The sequence below is a fragment of the Trachurus trachurus genome, assembly GCF_905171665.1.
Source record: "Trachurus trachurus genome assembly, chromosome: 15".
Classification (NCBI taxonomy): domain Eukaryota; kingdom Metazoa; phylum Chordata; class Actinopteri; order Carangiformes; family Carangidae; genus Trachurus; species Trachurus trachurus.
Window position 1 is genome coordinate 13,932,870 of NC_139906.1, and position 16,175 is coordinate 13,949,044.

The window sequence follows — 16,175 nt, forward strand, 5'->3', positions numbered from 1 at the left end:
AATTTGGGCATTTTATTGAATCACCATTTCTGAACCATGCTGTGATATATAATTTTTTTTTCATACATTTTCATTCTTACTTCGCAGCCATTCCAATCAATTCTCTGGATTAAGTGATGCTGAAAGTGAAACTGGGTCACCGCTAAAGTATAGCTGCTGTAACATATCAAAAGATTAAATCTGAGGATAAATAAATTAAAAACCAAGAGCAAACATTTAGAGGTGTTTATTCAAAATGAAAGAGCGCAGAATGATCAGCTACAAAAAGAGCACTAGAGAGCTGCGCTCCTCTTATTTTTATTTTCCAGAAACAACGCTGGAGTCTACCAAGGATGAACAAATGCATCAAGGCTGACCAAGAAAGAGAAAATTGCTTTGCCGAGAATGGAAATCAATGACAGTTGAGGGCATTTGAAAATTAAATTTCTGATAATGACCCTGCCTGCCACTGTCTAATTGGAGTCAAAGTCAGAGTGAGTGGTAATAAGGACACCAACCTGTCTATTCACAGTTCCTTTGTCGTGTGCTCTCAGCAAGCAAACACATTTTTCAGGCATGGAGTATGTCTGTGCGGAAACTCAAACACTGAGTGTGCCTTCACATGAACGAGACAAAACCTAATCAAAACACACATTGGGCCTGTGGGGAACAGGTGTGTTGGAGAAAGCCATTATATGGGTTATGATGGAAAAGCATGAATTGGATGCACAAGATAGAAAAAATAAAAACAACAACAACAAAAAAAACAAAAGAAAAATGAAAGAAAATCAAAGTTCATGGATTCAGCAGCCTGAATGTTAAAGGTGAAGACATAGTTTAGTTTAATCCAGAGATATAATCTATCAGTAAGCAAACCTGTGTGAAAACATATTCATCCTGCACAACCAGTGAGTTGGTGTCGACGTATCCAGGAAAGAGGTACTGTCTGTTGCCGTCTGTGCAGCGCTGGGCTCTGCACTTCACGTACTGAGCGCCTGGAAAGAGGCAAAAGGAAATCAATCAGAAGTAAATTACAACCATTTACTTTATATGCACTGGAGCTGCTATAGAGAGGGCACTGTACTGTATATAATAAATATACTTAAAGTTCACTGTTCTGAAACAACTTTAATCTTAGAGAACGACTACAAGACAGTGCCGCAATCTAAATGAACTGAGATACGAAATTAATATAGTAGAAGCTGTTTTTGTAGCGTGTCAGACTACTGAAAAAAAAAAGAAAAAAGTTCAGGACGTTATTGTGTGAGACAAAAAGAGTTTGTACAGTATGCTAATTCACATACAGATTTTCCCACCACGGGAGAAATATGAGCATCTTTTCCAATGCAGAAAACCTCCATAATTGGAGTAACAGAGTATACCATGCTGTTTGTAAGAGGGAAGTTGAAGTTTGTCTATGAGACACAGGGGATAGATTAAGGAGAAGAAACATCAATCAACCCACTAAAACTCTCCATTTTTGTCAGGAGACACCTATTCTGCTTTACTAGACCTTCGGGGACCAATCTGAACAGCAGAACGAGTCTCATCTTCCCCGTGACCTCGCTCTAAATGAGAGGCAAGGGGTCCTGTGGGTCTTGCTACTGTGGCAGACTGGAGTGCTGCACTCACGGCCTTTCGCGGTGCGCGTCTCGATGTGGACCACATCTGATTCTTTGTCCAGACCCATTACCGCCCTTGGAAGATGCGGGAGGAGGAGAAGATGGAGAGAAGAGTAGAAAGAGGTGGAGGAGGGGGGAGGAGAAGTGGGGGGAAAAAACGAGAATGAGAGGAGAGTTAGAAAATGCTCGGGTGAGTTTCGCAGCTGCAGATGGACAACTCTACTCAGTGAAACCAAAACAAGATGTTTATATCTCCTGTAAATCAGTCCGTTTAGGATCTGAGGCACCAGCAGCAATTAATCTCAATTCACTAACATCATCATCAGCATCAACACAGGAAACAACAAGAAATGGTGGGTGGGGGGCGGCAGAACATCAGCTATTCCCATGAATATCTACAATTGCAAATATGTGTTGTTATAAAATTGTAGGTGGCTGCAAATGCATCTTGAAGAATAAGTATTTGACGTAATATGCATGAATGAATGTTTTTCAAGAGCACAAATAATGCATTCTTTCGGGTGCTGGTAAACCCGCTGTGCTTTTCTTATTTATCAAATGTTTCGCTATTCAAGCATGTGGAGAGGATGTCCTCCAACCAATGTCCTTTCTTTTCCCAGCAAAAAAACAAACACACACACACACACACACACACACTTGGGTTTGACACATGCCATGACAAAGAGGGATAAACAGGCTCACATCAATATTCACTGCCTTGTGCCTGAGCAGTTGAGATTACTAAATGACAGCGACAACAAAAACAGCATGTCATGTTTGTGCTATGGGAAAAAAAGCACAATATTCCTTCATGTCTACGTGACATGGATATAATCCGTTTTATGCTCGACTGCCGCCAGTGCGATGTGTTTTTGACAAGAGGTCACGGGATCCTCCTGACAGCTTACGGTCATGAACACTGTCATTATGCAAATTATAATTAATCACTGTACGAAAACCGTACAAAAATAGGATGCACATAATCATACCAGTAGAATCGGCCTGGCATCACGTTGTCGTGAACAAGCTGCCACTTCCTCCCAAAGTCCATTGAGCTGTACAGCTGCAAGATAAAATTAGGCTGATCTTCATCCTCATCCACTTCATTCACATCCACAGCAGAAATCACATGGAAACAAAAGTTTTTTAAAATAATGCAAACGCTTCAGCATCATAGAATATCTCATCTCCACTTATAAGTTGATTCAGGATGCAGTCAGAAGCTAACCTTGCCGTCATGACTGTACGCCAGCATCCAGTTCTCCTGTGCCGGATGGAAGAGGAGGCTCAGGATGTTGAAGTTAATGGGATGCTTCTCAAAGCTTGCCCCTTCATCTGAACTGATGAGAACAGCGCTCTCTACCTCTGGGTCGCTAAGCATCATTATCTAAAGTACGGAAGGCCAGACGAGGGATATGGCATCAGAGGAGGGAGAGAGAGACAGAGATACAGTCATTTGACAGCAATTTAAAAAGAAAAAAGACAAGCAATTTCATGTCAGGAGCGAGTGTCTGAGAGATCAGAGAGACGGAAGCAACAGGGGAATGCTGACCTTCTGTTTGTTGGTGGGGCAGACGTACAGGTAACTTAAAACTGTCCTTGAACCCACTTTGTCATTGAGTTTGTTGTAGGTGCTTCCATAATCAGTGGATCTGGTTACAGAGAAAAGAAAAAAACATGTTCCTTGTTTGATATACAGAAAAAGAAAAATCCATTAGAGACCTGCCTGAAACAGATTTTAAAGCACCATACCGATGGTCTGGTATGTTTCAGCCCATTAACTGCAAATCAGTTATTCTTTATGTGACTGCATCTCCAAAGCATATGTGTTTAGATTGATTTTCTACCATTCAGACAGCCTTTTTACTTTAAGGAGGGGGAAATCAACGTGCAGAGACTAGCTTTATCCTAATGGCTTGTTTTCTGTGTGTGCTGCTGTTGTAAAGCACTTTGCTGCAATGCTGCAAGAAATGTGCAACACAGAAAACATGTGCTGTTATTACTTCAGCACCCGGTCATCTACTGTACTGTACTGTAGGTATTCAACCGCCATCCTTCAGCACAGGTTGGTGGTGAAAAAGAATGAATGTGACTGAGGAAAATCAAGTTTAAAATGACCTATAATCATGTTCTCAGCTGTATCGTGACATCAATATGCAAATTTACCCTCTAATTCCAAAAAGCTGATTTTGTCGACACTGTGGGACTTGAATCAAGAGGTTCCAGACACTGAAGTAACCTCAGTGTTTTTAATTACTCAAGTAAATCTTTTCAAACAGAAACAAAAGAGCAAAAGTTCCCCAAGTTCCCCAACACTGGGGGATCAGTTGATTGATTGTTAATTGCTCAATTACAGCTGATTCATGATACTTCAGAAAATAGTTGTGACTCCCTTTTCATTAAAGCAGTTCTTATTTGTCCAAAGACTTCCTGGACCAATAGGCGCCACAGTTGGTTAAACCTAGCATTATGAGTGCACACCACACACACTAAAGATGCACAAACACACAGGGTGACAGGACACATATCACTGTCGACTGCAGGAGGCAGTAATTCAAATGTATGGTGCATGCAAGCTGTAAAATACAGAGAAGCACAAAATGAACAGGTGAAATATGGTCAGGTGCAGGAAAGGACGATGTTAAATGGTGAAGGTGAAGGAGAAGTCACAGCAAATAAACACGTACACATCAAAGATTGTGTCGTGTCTGTCAAATTAAGGGGGGGGGGGGGGGGGGGGGGGGGTGCAGGTTATGACCCACCCCCAGTTTATTTGAGCCTGAGAGCTGAAAGATACAAGTATCTGACTGCTAACTGACATTAGCATGGGTGTAAACATACATACTATAAACAACGCAGGTTGTGAAATCGCCCAGTGCATCGGCCTTACAAATGTTTTATGAGGAGGGAAATGTATTCAACAGGTTTCTTATAGGCCTCAGGGATGCACGTGAAGCATTCTCATGGGTGACACTGAATTTAAAAATAACAGCATTTACAAAAAAAAAAAAAAAAACCCCGGGCACTTTAAGCTTATTGGAACATTATGGGAAAAGTATCTCGTATTTATGTGGTATAATCATGCATAAGCACAGAGGGGCTCATCTGAGAACTCCTTCCTGCTGCCGCATTAAAGAAGTTCCGACTCCATTGCTGTTTGACAAGCAGCTCCAAATATGGAGATCAAGAGCAGCATTAAAAAGTTTGACATAATCATTAGGCATTTTCCCACTAGAAATTGCAATACAGCGCAGCAATAATACAGCTTTGACAAACACAATATGCAAAATAAACATTCACCTTACACATGTCAAGCAAATGTCACGTGTTTGCAAGCTGATTCATGCGCTTCATATATGTAATGGAACCAGCGGCTGCATGAGAAAGAGGAAGGAAATCAATTTATGAACTCCACATATGCGTTGGCAAATGGTCAGCACTAGCATAAGTACACTAAATGCAATTTGTAATTTAAAGGCTAAAACATCCAGCGGTGGCAAAGTCCTTGAATGTAGCCAACCCTCTGAGTGATGTAAGCCATTACTCACATTTTATGCTAGTGGATAGTGGTGCAGTGAAGACAGTGAGGAAGGAATTTGAAGACAGCCTTTCCAGAGCAGCAGTGAAATCCCCTTTGATACAGTTTTTTATCTTAAATTAATGCCAGAATAGCCAGCACTTGTTCTCAGTTTTCATCCTCTTTGTATTCACTTTCCTTTTCAGCAGGGACAGCTTGAGTGTGCTTTTCTTTTGCAACAGTCCAACAAATTAGCAACACAAAAGTGATGAATGCAGGTTCAGGGTGATGTATTTATAAGGAGATAAAAAAAAAGATTATAAAAAAAAGAGCACAAACAAATCATCTACTTTTTGATCCTCATTAATTAATGGCCTGTGTCTTTAAAAAATCACTTAGGTTTGTCACAACATGTTACAAATACTCGCTCTTTCATGCATCCCATGACAAGGGTAGATGTGTCATCCCAGTCTTCATATTTGTCCTTGCTACAAACCGCCAATCCACGCTCTCAGTTCTACCTGAGCGCCTCCAAATGTAATTTCACTGCATAATTGGATAGATACCCAGAGTCTGCCATCATTGTCTGTGCATTAATCTGAATCGTGTCATTTGTTGTTGACATTGTTTTCAAAGACTTACCCCTAAACACATTTGTATTTGCGCTTAAGCACTCCTTTTCGCCTGGCACATCCGTCCGTGATTGTGGCAGTGGGAGAAAGACTCTTGACTGATGTTATAACACTCTGAAGTTTCCTCACTAGACAAGACAATCATCTTGAAACATAAAGGGACTTGATGCGTGTTTAGATAGCTCCTGCAAGTCAAGCCATTGATCTGCACATTGCATTTTGCCACCAAACACTGGCCCGGAGCTGTAGTCATAAATCATTTATTGTGTTATCACAGAAATCATTTACTCCCATTTCTTTTCATAACATTCAAATCTCGGCTACTCTGATACACATACTAAGAGCCTTTGTGCACCCCCTGAGGTACACTCTAATTTACTCATGGTGCCATTGTTAAGCAGACACCTTGATGATGGAAGACCTCCTGTACACAATATGGGATATCAAAACGTGTCAAGTCGGGTGTAAATCTTGCAGGAGCCCCTGGTGAAACATATTAATTTGAATCTCTATGCTTGGCGGACTTATGGTCTCTTTTTCACGTGTATTTCAGAAAGAAATGAGTTCTCTGCAGGCTATGGGAGAGGTGAGAAAAGAGGCATATCAAAGGCTGGATTGTGCTCTATGTTATAATCCTTAATGAATTCCATTCTTATTTATGACCTGACAGGGCACTGTAACTCACCTCCCAATACATACTGAATGGAATTACTGGAGCTATACAGTCGCAATTGCATGTCAATTGCTTCTGAAACAAAAGGTTACAGATGACAATCAATCAAAAAACTCTGGAAAGAAGTTTCTAGGTCAGAGGAAACGAGCCACAGATCCTAACGCAGAATCTCTCAGATAAGTCTTCCGGTTTATCTTTCAAAAATAGCCTTTCAGAAAGTTTCTTTTCTTGTGATGGACAGAAAATAGGTTGGGCCTTTTCCAAAAGGTCACTTCAGTCTTAGGTGTGTTATTTATGGGACTGTGGGAAGCAGAGAGGAAGCGTCATCCAGAGCTGCTTCAGATTGCTTTATTAAAACATACTTCATATTGGCTTCCACTTTGACTTGATTGTTCATATCCTAGCAAGGAAGAGCACCATAAATCATACTCACTGCGCACTGAAAGCTCTATGAATATATTATTCTTATTGTTTTTAGGGACTTTTGCATTTTTATAAAATTCTTGCAATGATGCCGTAACTTTTCCATTTAGTCGGAAAAGGAAAAATAGCAGCGATTAAAAATGAACTCACCTCCAGAGCGAGCTCTCGGTGACAGCCCCCAAGTTGAAGTCATACAGCTTAGTCAAGATCAGGATCACCTACAACATAACAGCAACAGACACATTTAATTATATGCCAGGGTCTGGTCTAAACAGTCTTTGCATGAATGCCTCACTAGCATACATTACCTGTCTATACCTAATGACGTGGAATGAATACAACATGTCTGCCTCATCACTTTTTTAATAAATATCAACCTCATACAGTATATTATAGCAATGACAAGTGAACCTGGTGTTGACAGCATATGTCAGTCTGCTGGTGGCAGGATCTGAAAAAAAAAAATCCATTGGGCTGTCAAAAATTTTGTCTGTATCTCATGTGGAATGATACCTACATGACAGCGAAAATCTGAACTTAACTGTTCAGTGAACAATGAAAAGAAATGCACAAAGTGGCTGCACTGCAACGCCCCCTTTCATTCTCATTTTTCTTTTTCTTTTCTACCTTGTGTCTCGCTTTTACCTTCAAAATAGTGAAGTAGTTCAGCTGCAAAAGCACCAACAAATGTTGATCTCAAATATTGATGGAAGATGTTGTGTTATTTTACTCATTGGAAGACATCCAGTTCCAGTTTGGGCTAAATGCTTTTGCGTGTTCTCTGAGGATGGTTGGACAATGTGTTTCTGGGAAAGCAAAAATGTGGCCCATAAAAGCCTGCCAAAGCACAGAGGGCAGAGTGAAATGGTGTGCAAACACATTATTGTCACTCCAATGGCATTATAAATGAGTTCCCATGGGGATGCTCATAACTCAGCATAGAAAGGAGTGGGGGGGGGGGTAGGGTAAGAGAGTTTGGGGCAGGGCATGGAAGGAGGAATCAAGAAGCAGAAACACGGCATAATATGACAATTTTTTTTTTAATGCCTGAAAGATAGGTCAAAAGCTCAATTACAGTGAGTTTAAACGCATTAACCTTATGGGACCCGTGGAACGAGTCATTAAACTGAGAAAAGCCACACAAGACTCAGAGGAACAAAGACATGCCTCTAAGTCTGCTTTGAAAATGTTAAAAACCCAATTGACCCACAATTTAGCCATCAAACGGCCACTGTGCTTGGCTGGGACTATCTGCATTACAGGTTAATTAACCAATCACACAGGGAGATAAGCATTTGCATAACTAAATGCACCATGTCTGCAAGGTCCAACACTGGAGTCTGAATCAATTTGGAGTACAGACTTAGTTAAATGGCTGTGATGTTAGTCCTAATTGCCTGCTTTGAAAAATAGATACAAGAGAAAAACTCTGCCACACTGTTGATCGTTTGTCTCTTCAGTTCTTTTCCATGAACAACAATGACTCGGTGTCACGGGACATTATAAATACTACAAGGTAAATTGAATCTGGAATTGATTTTTATCAGTGTCAAACCAGAGGCAGTTCGTTCCTAACCAAAGGAATTCAAATAGCACAGCGAATTAACGGTGTGAGCAACAAATAGACGTTCACAGTTTTATGGGTTTCAATCACTTGAGCCATTTTGCACGTGGATCCAATTTAATCAAACGTTCACCAATTCAGATGAGGATGTAAAATGAGAGGATGTAAAAAAAAAAAAAAGGATGTAAAAAAAAAAAAAAGAAGCCCCAAACCGCGAAACTCGATAACAAAAAGGCTCACAGCACTGATGCAGCACTTGCCATTAGGAGCTTTGTCTTAACTGCTGTCAACGTGTTTGTGCGGTTGACTCATTAACAAAAGCTGACCTGCTGAATTGGGTCAGTGAAGCTCTACCTCAGGGACCAACCGACTAGTGAGGCAGATGACTGTTTGGATGATTTGTCCCTAAGTGGATACATCAAGAGTACATCACCGGAGACTGTGTGTTCCCACGTCCTCAGCGTTATTGATAGGCTCTGCATCTGTGGCTCAAAGTCAATAGGGAGCAACTACTATACATGCAAATGCTGGGACCAGTGGTGGCGGTAGTGGTGGTGGTGGGGGGGGGGGGGGTAGGTTACGCATGACTTGGACGGCAGATGTGCGAGTCGCAGTGTGAAAAAAACCTGTCAGATGAAGCCGCATTAGATGCATAAAAAAAAATCCTACGAGTTTATGGTGAAGTTGTGCGTTTATGTAAATACCGGGAACCAACAAACACAAAATGGCTTCCAGAATTATTTTGAGCCTTCTAGGTAAATACAATTCTCCATGCATATCATCGCTCACTTGCATACATGAAATTAAGTAAGGACCCTGGAAGGCCAAAAGCAGTGCATTTATTCATGTTTATGTTTTATTGATGTGAGCAAAGAGAGCTTTGCCTCGGGAAAGTCAACCAATCATTTTTCAGATTGGCTCTCACCCTCAGAGGAGTTGGGTTTAGTCATCCTCTTATCCTAACGTTCTATTCTTGTTGCCTTCTTTCCCTTCTTTGACTCTGTTTTCTCCCTCCTTCTCTCCCCCTTTTTCCTTGTCTCTCTCTTTCAATCCCTCTGTCTGTCTTTCTTTCATTTTCTTCTCTGTCTTTCAAAAACAAGCTCTCTGGTACTTCCTCTTGCTGTGGCTCTTTTGCATTTGCCATATAAAAGAGGAATCCACGCATACACGGAGAAGTGAAAAAGAAAAAAAGAGCATCAGTCAGGTGCCGTTTGACCATGCAACACTTTTTAACTGGGTGAATGGCTGAAGACACGGCCTCCATGGCAACGCAGGTGTTACAGCCATAATGTCATTGTGATATACCGTATCCGCTCGATGCAAATGACACACATACACACACACACACACGGACCCACATGAGCCACTTGCACAGTCGTTCATCCATGCAGCCTATGCATGTACAGCGCGTTCGCAGACACAGACTGTTGGACCAAAGCAAATCTTCAAAAAAAATCCCTATCAATTTTTTTTCTTCTTCTTCTTCTTCTTTTTTTAAATATTTATTTTAAGTGAAATATCAAATTTTTGGAGTGCTTCAGTGGGACGTGAGAGGCATCTCAACATCATGTCTCAGGGCAGACGATTTTCTACACAGCTCACAATTTAGGCATGAATCATCTTTGTCTGTACTATAACACTGGCTATTAATAAAATCTAATCATTGGAGTAGGTATATTGTGCTTTCCAACACCACCACACTTCAAATGAAACCTGTTACACATGCAGCCCCCAGTAAAGCATCATTAAGACAGCACCCCTCAAACATCATTCCTGTCTAATTGGGTAGTCGAGGGAAAGAAAGGGGGACACCGGCTCCACACATCACACCTCCAGATTGTTGTTTCTTTTCTGCTCAGGAGTAACACATCATCAGGAGCAGGAACAATCTTTAGAAAAGTGAGAAATGCAGCCACTTTCATGTAGATCTGCCACTGTTTTTGAACCTTGCTCGAGGGGACAACTGAAGGATCTAAATTAATTTCCAAGGGACCCACAAAGTTGAAAACACTGAATGATGTAAGGCTCTTTGTGATAACTCTGCTAACGGCTCATGTTCAGAGAGAAGCATTGACACGTATCTCTATTTTCTTTACCTTTAGCATCCTCTGAAAAGTTCACGGCTAAAATGATACACATTTACATTCTCATAAATACACATAAGCTTTTGTATACCGTACTGTAGGGTAAACACATCCATAGACAGAGCCATCTCCTGGGAGTAACCCCTGTCTATTTATCTCCTCCGAGTCGAACCACTATATCAAAATGTCTGAAGACGCGCTGAAATGTGTCAACACCAATTAAATCTTTTTTTCTTAAATATAAGCTTTCATAATAAGTGTTCTTCTTAGATATGCCAACCTTTTTCGGTCAGCTGTCTGGAGGTCAGTTTCTGTGACCTTATCAGATTTGATAAACAGACTGAAGGTGGGTTTTGAAACCGCTGAGTGATTGAATTGAACACAAGCCGACACTCGATGAGTGCAGGTGTTTCTCTGTTTATCTGGGCTGTGTGCAGATGCATTTGTTCAGAGTGCGTGTGAGTGAATTTGTGTGTGCTTTCCTATTTTGCAACAAGAGAGAAGATGTCCTGCACTACATAATCATCTAATCATTTATAATAACAACTTAACCAGAAAAGCACCTCGCTGAGATGACATCTCTGTTCTGGAAGAGATGTAGCCACAACAGCTGCAGCAGCAGTGAACATACAACACTGGAACTCCTCTCTCCGTTTTTTACAGACCTGTGTATTGAGTTTCAGCTCAGTGGTTTTCGATCTAGACCACAATTTTACCGTTTTGGTTCACTGTCACCACTATCAGGGCGTGGTTTTCAGGGCCAGCAGCAACAGACAGAAACAGTTAGTGACAAGCTAGTGAACATAGCGGTGCATTTGGCAGCTAAGGGGCCAGCGATTTCCCTCAGGAGCTCATTGAGCCCAAAAACCAGAACCCAAAGAATGAATGTATATACACATTCATCAAGGTGAATACACAAACATGACACCAAATGAATGATAATGTTAATGTTATAATGTGGAAATAAGGATCTAAAATCTAAATTTCCTCTCAAGAGGTGATGATTTGTCGGCATTTTGTTCACAACATGTTTCCACTGGTCCCAAGTTGCCAAAAACAATCAGTGACTGCAGGTAACTGATGCCCAGCTTCTACATAATTATTCATAATTACCCCAAAAATGACTCTGTTATCGCTGCTTCAAATAAGAAGCAGAGGAAGTGGTTTCAAAGCTGAGAGCATGGACACAGTGGGAACAGCCAAGTCTTCCAAATAATGCAGATCCATTGGGGGGAAGGGGGGGGGGGGGGGTTATGTACGGTGGCCATTATCAGACAGTAAAACACTGGCATATCACGGTGTCCTCACGCAAATGCAATCCTGTGGTTGCAAAAATAAAACCTGTTTCATTTGTTGTTAATCTCATTACTTTCTCGACTTCATTAACGGAAGTAAGACAGAAGCCAAGGGCAAGAAAAAAGTCATTTGAGTAACTTGACAAACACTTTGTTTCCTTTAAGTCAACTTGCTAATTAATGCCTGGATCTCCAACCCACACTTAGAACATTCCAGGTCCATTGTAGACTATCACGTTTAATTTTCATTTTTCGTGCTCTGAAAGAAAAGTTCACCAGCCAAGCGCAAGAGAAAAAAAAAGAAAGATTTAGTTTCCTCCTCTGAGCCAAATGGCCTTTAGAAAAACATCGTGATGACTAGCATAAACAGAGAGATGATCTCTGTACAAAAACTTAAGAGTCACAGTGCAACCAACACTGTAAGTGTAACTTCTCCTCTCTCTCGTTAGATTAATATATTCATGCATCCATTAGGAATTATCTGATGCAAACACCTGCGGAGAAAAGAAATACAGTATTGGTTGCAAATTTGCATACATTTCTTAAAGGCTTGACAGCAACGAGGCCAAAATCAAGTTGCACTGTGAGTGGGTGGAGGGATGAAAACATAACATCTTGATTGTGGCTCTGTGAGGACATCTCCAAAGCAGAGCACTTAGCAAAAAAGACAAACGTCTTTTAAGAGAAATGGTGCGGTCGAAGCAGGGCCTTACTCTGTCCTCATCTTATCTGTGGACCAGATTGATTGTTTGTACTTTTGTGGGTAAAAACATACTCCCGGGGATGCTGCTTTCATCAAGTAAACCCCAGCAAAAGGTCCCTTGTGCATTAGTCTGCTGTGTGTATGTTTGCTTATCCTCCCGACTGCTGAGCTTTGGTCATATAGCCCTGATGCTTTGAGCCTGAGAGGTTTCAGCAATCAATTCAGTCCATTATGGCAGGGAAATTAATGAAATGGGCTGAATATAAAAGGGTTTTACTTCAAATACTGCTCCATTGTGAGGAGATTTTGTGGGCATGTTATGTCTCTCCGATGCTAACAACAATGCACAATAAATTGCCATTAATGGGGAAAAAAGATTGTGATTGCTCTGCTTCACTTTTTTTCTTTTTATTCTTCTTCTTTTCTTGTTTCTCTTTTTTTAAAAGCTTAACGTAAAAAAGTCGGTGAAAGTCATTTTAATGGACCTGGTATAGGAATATGCTCGGTACACATTTTTCCTCCTGTGTTTTGATGATGGCTTTGCGGCACAGTGCACATCCATTTGCACAAAAAGGTGAAAAACAAAGAACGCAGTATTCAAGGACAAATTTGATGGCAATTTCAGAAGTCATTTAAATGATTTGACACATTTGACAAAGTTTTAGTCACATCCTGTGCAATTTGAAATTAATTTGATGCATTGTAAGTGGTGTGGAGAGCCAAAAATACAACATTAGCATTTTACTATGACAGGCTTTTTTTAAATTCTTGTTTGCTCATATTCAGTGTTCAGTTGAAGGTTGAAGGTACACCACCATGACTGCAATTTGTTCTTTCTGTGTATAATCCTTCATAACAGAGACTAGAAATCTACATTGATAAATAATGATAATATGAAATCTTGAGAGAAATGAACAGTCTCTTATTGGGGTTTAACACTACTTAGCATTTTGGACAACTTTAAAGAATGTAACACCATTCATTTATTCCTGTCTCTTCTGTTCCCTCACAGCTTTGGCTCCTAATGGCTTGGCTTCTGCCCCGGGGGGGTGGGTGTCTGAGCCAGAGCCAAAGGCGGTAGTTGTGGGGTCCAAATTGAGATTTTGGAAGGAGAGGAGCCCTTCACCTAAAATGACCCCCTTCTCTGCCAAAAGTGCTGTGAGACTCAGTTCATGAGCTAAATGTGTCCCACTCTTGCCCATTTTGTCTTTTTTTCCCCCTCTTGTCACTTATTTGCATTTTTCATAATGTGTAGAAGCAGCGACCAGCCACTCTTTCAGGTTTAGTTCACATTCGGTTTTACACTCTATTTCTTCTACAGATTATATTTATATACTACATATTTGTTTTGCCAGTTATGTTTAGAGTGGAACATACAGGATGATGTTCAGTGTGAATGTCTTTTTTAGGAAATAGAATATCACATTCTTGTACAGGACTTAGGTCTAGTTAATGAGTAGTTTTCATAGCATGTGAACTACAGTATACTACTTGTATTAGTCAGGGTGGGAAAGCTTTGTTTTAAGAGTCTTGTGCCACTTTTCCCCTGAGAAAAATTTGTAGATAACATCTAGTAGATCAGGCCCTTCTCTTCTCCAGGCGCTGTGACTGAGACCGACAGGGCACTGGGTTCACTGGGCTCAACACCCACTAATATCTGATGACCGACAACAGGAAAGGTCACCTGAGTTTATTACAATGAGGTCTAGTGGCTTGTTAAAGCAGAAGTGAGTGATATATTTGTTTTAATATAAGTCTTAAATAGTTATATCTTCCGACAGCAATCACTTACATAGAGTGTTTGGACTGAAACACGGGTCTCTCAGTCCCTCTGCTCTGCTCTGAGCCGAAGAGAAAACATTTATCGTATCCTACAGTTTTTATCCAATGAGGAGAGAGAACGGCATGCAGGGCTGTGTGTGCAGCCAAGGAACGCCGTGAATGTGGTGACGTAGCGACGAGGACTGTTATGGTGCGTTCAAGGAAACTCGTATTTTTCCGACCGTGAAGTGGTACCAGTTCGATCTGGTACGAGTTCACCGGTCGGAAGTTACGAGTGGCCGTTATAGTGACTTTCACCGGTAAAACAGGTCGGAAAAACACGAGTGGGTTGCCTGGAACGCTACAAAGTCGTAAGTTGTGACTTGAAGCTGTAATTTACGATTTCAAAAGCCTGCCTGGAACGCAGCATTAGCGAAAACGACCGGATCACTCACTTCTGCTTTAAGTTATCTGAGAGCTGTTGACATACTTTCCAGGACTTTCAGATCATGTTTACTGGGTACAGTAGATCAAAAAACAGATTGTTTTAATCCTTCACATTACCACAGAATAACTACTAAAATCCAGAGAAAGCCTGAGTATCTCCGATGCTTGTTGTTTGATTGAAAATGTTGACTATTGTCTAGCAAATCTTGTAACATCAATGGGCCTACTAATGCAGGACTTAAGTATTAAGTCCCACAAAGGTTTAGGTTTAAGCTTGAGTTGTTGCTGTCAAGTATCAGTGAGTATGTGAGTGTGTGCACTGACCTGATACTGAGTAATTTATTAACAAGCTTTAAAGTTTCACACATGGATAAAATAACTCTTAACCCAGAAATCAATTGTCCTTTGCCACTTTAAGAGCCTTCATGAGAAGTTGTGCTACAGCTAACTGCTGCAGCAAAGCATCAGCAATTTGGTAACATTTAACACTGGAGTAAAAGCTAGTGTAGGACAACTGATGTAGAAATTTGTTTTCTGTTTCTAAATTAGTTTTTCTATGACTGACAGTCAGAGATATTAGATTTGATAGTTAGATTAGACAATATTAGATTAGATAATAAAAGAAAGCTTCAATGGCATTCATGTATTTGCCCAGGTCTTTAACTGAGACACAAAAATAGCACAACAATAAAAATCAACACACATCCATGCAGCATACAGATTTTACTGCCATGGTTGGTTTCAAGTTTAGTTATTGGAATTGGAAAGGAGAAAATGGTACTGGAACACCACTAGTTTTAACACTAAAAGTACTTAAAAGCATTAACGTTAAGACGAGATTGTAGTTTCTGCTAAATGTTAATTTAGTCAACACACTGTGTCCCATGGTTCAAGTCACTGAACCATCTTTCCACAACCTTAACTTATTAGATGAACGAACACCACATCGTAGTAATGAACTGCTTTAGCGTGCTTTGATTTCTACAAGCCGGGAAAATAAATAAAATACGTTGTTGGAAAAATCTTGCAGAGATCTTCTGTATCAACTTTTGTCAACTTGTTAGATACTGTTAATTAACATTTCCTCATTCTGTTGATAGAAAACATCATCTTGGCTGCTGCGTTCATCTAATTACATATTCATTGAAAAATGAATCCTACATGGACGCCTTTAACTGGAATTGTATATACTGTGACAGTTTGAGCAATGTATTTGTTTGTTTGATTTTGTCTTTGTTTACTTGCTTGCTCTGTCATGAAAACACTCAAATATAATGCTGTTTAATCGTGACGTAAAGTGCGGAAAACAACTTTTCAAGCATATTAATTTCAGAGACGGGCTGATCCATATTTGTCACACCAAGTTTAATATGCTTTGTGTACCGTCCTCACAGCAGCAGTAAGTCATCTACACTATCCACTACATCTCCATATCAGAAAGAGACATGCAGCACAACTAAACTTAATATAGATCG

At 40.4% G+C, this 16,175-nt stretch overlaps 1 protein-coding gene across 1 annotated transcript in view; it reads right to left on the reverse strand.

The window, feature by feature from the left end:
- The window catches only part of LOC310997734 (VPS10 domain-containing receptor SorCS3-like), a gene marked incomplete at both ends in the record, with an annotated part of 40,590 nt that overhangs the window by 16,943 nt on the left and 7,472 nt on the right, over positions 1-16,175 (reverse strand). Inside the window, 6 exons of the mRNA XM_083987525.1 lie at positions 856-974; positions 1,612-1,676; positions 2,591-2,664; positions 2,830-2,988; positions 3,154-3,253; positions 6,997-7,064. Of these exons, the coding sequence (XP_083843651.1) occupies positions 856-974; positions 1,612-1,676; positions 2,591-2,664; positions 2,830-2,988; positions 3,154-3,253; positions 6,997-7,064 (585 nt within the window). The remainder of the gene's footprint in view (positions 1-855; positions 975-1,611; positions 1,677-2,590; positions 2,665-2,829; positions 2,989-3,153; positions 3,254-6,996; positions 7,065-16,175) is intronic.